This window comes from Arachis ipaensis, chromosome B07 (genome assembly GCF_000816755.2).
Source record: "Arachis ipaensis cultivar K30076 chromosome B07, Araip1.1, whole genome shotgun sequence".
NCBI classification, from domain to species: domain Eukaryota; kingdom Viridiplantae; phylum Streptophyta; class Magnoliopsida; order Fabales; family Fabaceae; genus Arachis; species Arachis ipaensis.
The window spans coordinates 54,638,108-54,641,514 of NC_029791.2; the positions used below are offsets into that span (position 1 = coordinate 54,638,108).

General features: G+C 57.0%; 2 protein-coding genes across 2 annotated transcripts in view; both read left to right on the forward strand.

Annotated features, from left to right (window-relative positions):
- Nucleotides 1–1,939, forward strand: part of LOC110264203 — a 7,965-nt gene extending 6,026 nt beyond the window's left edge. The window contains exon 2 of the mRNA XM_021105869.1: nucleotides 1,659–1,939. Coding sequence (XP_020961528.1) covers nucleotides 1,659–1,917 — 259 coding nt within the window. The 3' untranslated portion in view covers nucleotides 1,918–1,939. The remainder of the gene's footprint in view (nucleotides 1–1,658) is intronic.
- LOC110265064 overlaps nucleotides 1–3,407 on the forward strand; it is an 82,062-nt gene that overhangs the window by 68,251 nt on the left and 10,404 nt on the right. The gene's annotated exons all lie outside the window — the stretch shown is intronic.

Below are 3,407 nucleotides of genomic sequence, written 5' to 3' on the forward strand. Positions count from 1 at the left end.
AACGGAGGCAGGGCGCATCGCAACGTTGGCTGGGGGCATTGCAACGTTGGCTGGAGGCATTGCAACGGAGGCAGGGTGCGTTGCAACGTTGGCCGGTGACGTTGCAACGGAGGCAGGTCGCTTTGCAACGGATGCTGGGATCGTTGCAACGGAAGCTGGGGGCATTGCAACGTTGGCTGGGGGCGTTGCAACGGATGCTGAGCGCGTTGCAACGTTGGCTGGTGACGTTGCAACGGATGCTGGTGACGTTGCAACGGAGGCAGGGCGCGTTGCAACGTTGGCTGAGGGCGTTGCAACGGATGCTGGGGGCGGTGCAACGTTGGCCGGGCGCGTTGCAACGGAGGCAGGGCGCGTTGCAACGGTTGCTGGTGACGTTGCAACGGGGGCAGGGAGCGTTGCAACGTTGGCCGGGAGCGTTGCAACGTTGGCCGGGGGCGTTGCAACGGATGCTGGGCGCGTTGCAACGGATGCTGGGGGCGGTGCAACGTTGGCTGGGCGCGTTGCAACGGATGCTGGTGACGTTGCAACGGAGGCAGGGTGCGTTGCAACGGATGCTGGGTTAGGTGCATCGTTGGCTGGTTTCATTGCAACGGAGGCACCCGCCGTTGCAACGATGGCTCGGAGCGTCGCAACGAAGGAGCCAAATTTAGGGCAAAAATCGCACATTTGCTCCGTTTTTCATTTTTTTTTGAATTTCCGGCTTTCCGGGCGGTAAAAAAATCGGCAAAAAAAATCGACACGGAAAAAACGGCATCAAAATTCGACCTCTAGATCACTTTCCTTGAGTATGTCTCCTCACGGAAAAGGACGTCTACCCGTGGCACTTTGGTAATGGCTCGGCAGCCTATTATAGGGGGGAGGGGTGTCACGCTCCTGAAACTCGAGTTGCCCAAAGGCTTGCTGGGCGCAATGCCGGCAAGATGCACGTTGCCTTGCCATCCCCTAGGCACACTAGCAAGCACGTTGTGGTTGTGGTGTGCCGCCGGGCTCCCCCGCCCCCAACGGAGGCACCCGCCGTTGCAACGATGGCTCGGAGCGTTGCAACGGAGGAGCCAAATTTTCATATCTCAGAATTGGCTCGTGCATTTTTCGTGAAATTTTTAGGGAACCTTGGTAATATTATGTGAAGGCTGCACAAAAAATCTAGGTCAAAAATCGCACGTTTGCTCCGTTTTTCATTTTTTTTGAATTTCCGGCTTTCCGGGCGGTAAAAAAATCGTCAAAAAAAATCCACACGGTGTAAATTCACCAAATTTGGAGGATGGAAAGATCTTATTTTTCTAGAGGTTGTTGCAAAAAACGGTGTCAAAATTCGACCTCTAGAGCACTTTCCTTGAGTATGTCTCCTCACGGAAAAGGATGTCTACCCGTGGCACTTTGGTAATGGCTCGGCAGCCTATTATAGGGGGGAGGGGTGTCACGCTGCTGAAACTCGAGTTACCCAAAGGCTTGCTGGGCGCAATGCCAGCAAGATGCACGTTGCCTTGCCATCCCCTAGGCACACTAGCAAGCACGTTGTGGTTGTGTGATGCGCATAAACTTGTTATGCTACGATTTAGGAAATTGCACGATCGGCAAAATTCCTTCCGGCAAGTGCACCGGTTATCGTCAAGTAAAAACTCACAATAGAGTGAGGTCGGGTTGGGATGGGGTCTTAGATCCCCGTCTGTCCCTCAGATGATTCGGTTTCTCGGAAAGACGCCTTGCCGCCTTGCCTTCGAAAGCTTCCCCTCGCGGGGGGCGTCGGCAGCTCGGCGCGCAGGGTCGGTGACGGATGCTACCTGGTTGATCCTGCGTCGGGCTCCCCCGCCCCCCACGGAGGCACCCGCCGTTGCAACGATGGCTCGGAGCGTTGCAACGGAGGAGCCAAATTTTCATATCTCAGAATTGGCTCGTGCATTTTTCGTGAAATTTTGAGGGAACCTTGGTAATATTATGTGAAGGCTGCACACAAAAATCCAGGTCAAAAATCGCACGTTTGCTCTGTTTTTCATTTTTTTTGATTTTCCGGCTTTCCGGGCGGTAAAAAAATCGTCAAAAAAAATCCACACGATGTAAATTCACCAAATTTGGAGGATGGAAAGATCTTATTTTTCTAGAGGTTGTTGCAAAAAACGGCGTCAAAATTCGACCTCTAGAGTACTTTCCTTGAGTATGTCTCCTCACGGAAAAGGATGTCTACCCGTGGCACTTTGGTAAAGGCTCGGCAGCCTATTATAGGGGGGAGGGGTGTCGTGCCTGCTGAAACTCGAGTTGTCCAAAGGCTTGCTGGGCGCAATGCCAGCAAGATGCACATTGCCTTGCCATCCCCTAGGCACACTAGCAAGCACGTTGTGGTTGTGGTGTGCCGCCGGGGTCCCCCGCCCCGGGTCCAAGGTCGAGCACGGGCGTCTGGCTGCGGCGAACCCCGATCACCGAAGGACCAACAAGAAGGGAAACACGTCCGTGCACGGCCCACCTAGGCACCACCTAGGGAGCATGGCGTGGTGGAGTTGTGCCTTGGGCACACGCTCGGGGCAACACCTTGTGCTCGGCCCAGGACTAGGGGGATCATCCCAAGTCCGAGCACGACGTGGGAACGGCGGGCGGCCTGTTCGCCACCGCGAGGGGCAACGCGTCTTGCGCAGCCCAATGCTTGGCCAGGCCTAGTGTGGCGCACGACGCGGATGATGGATATTCGTGCGGTAGCGGGTGTCGTGGGCAGGGGGCAACGCGACGTGCTCGTCCCAGCACTTTGAGGGGGCACGTTGCGGAAGACGGTTACCTGTTCGTGTCCACTCCTGAGTGGCAACGTGTCGTGCTCGCCCTACGTCTAGGGTCGACGTACGACGGTGCCCGATGCGGTGTGGGTTGGGCGTGTTGCTTAAGACGGTGCGGCTGTTCGGCTATCGCCCGAAGCACCTCACGCATCTGTCTGTCCCTTGAATGTTCTTCGTCGCTTTCCCCGAACCCTGCCCAGCGGCGCTGACTCGGCTACCTCGTGCGCTTCCGCTTGCCTGCACGCGCCTAGGCGTGCGGGGCGCGGTTCGTCTGGGCGTGCTGTGTTTGCGGACCGTGGTGGCGGATGAGCGGTGTGTGGGTTGTGCGTGTGGCTTTATCTAGACGGTGCAGCTGTTCGGTTATCATCCGAAGCGCCTGACGCTTCGGGCTGTCCCTTGAGTCTCCTTCGTCCCTTCCCTTGAAACCTGCCCAGCGGCGTTGGCTCGGCCCTCCCGTATGCTTCCGCTTGCCTGCACGCGCCTAGGCGTGCGGGGCGCGGTTCGTCCGGGTGTGCTGTGTTTGCGGACCGTGGTGGCGGATGAGCGGTGTGTGGGTTGTGCGTGTGGCTTTATCTAGACGGTGCAGCTGTTCGGTTATCGTCCGAAGCGCCTTACGCTTCGGGCTGTCCCTCGAGTCTCTTTTGTCCC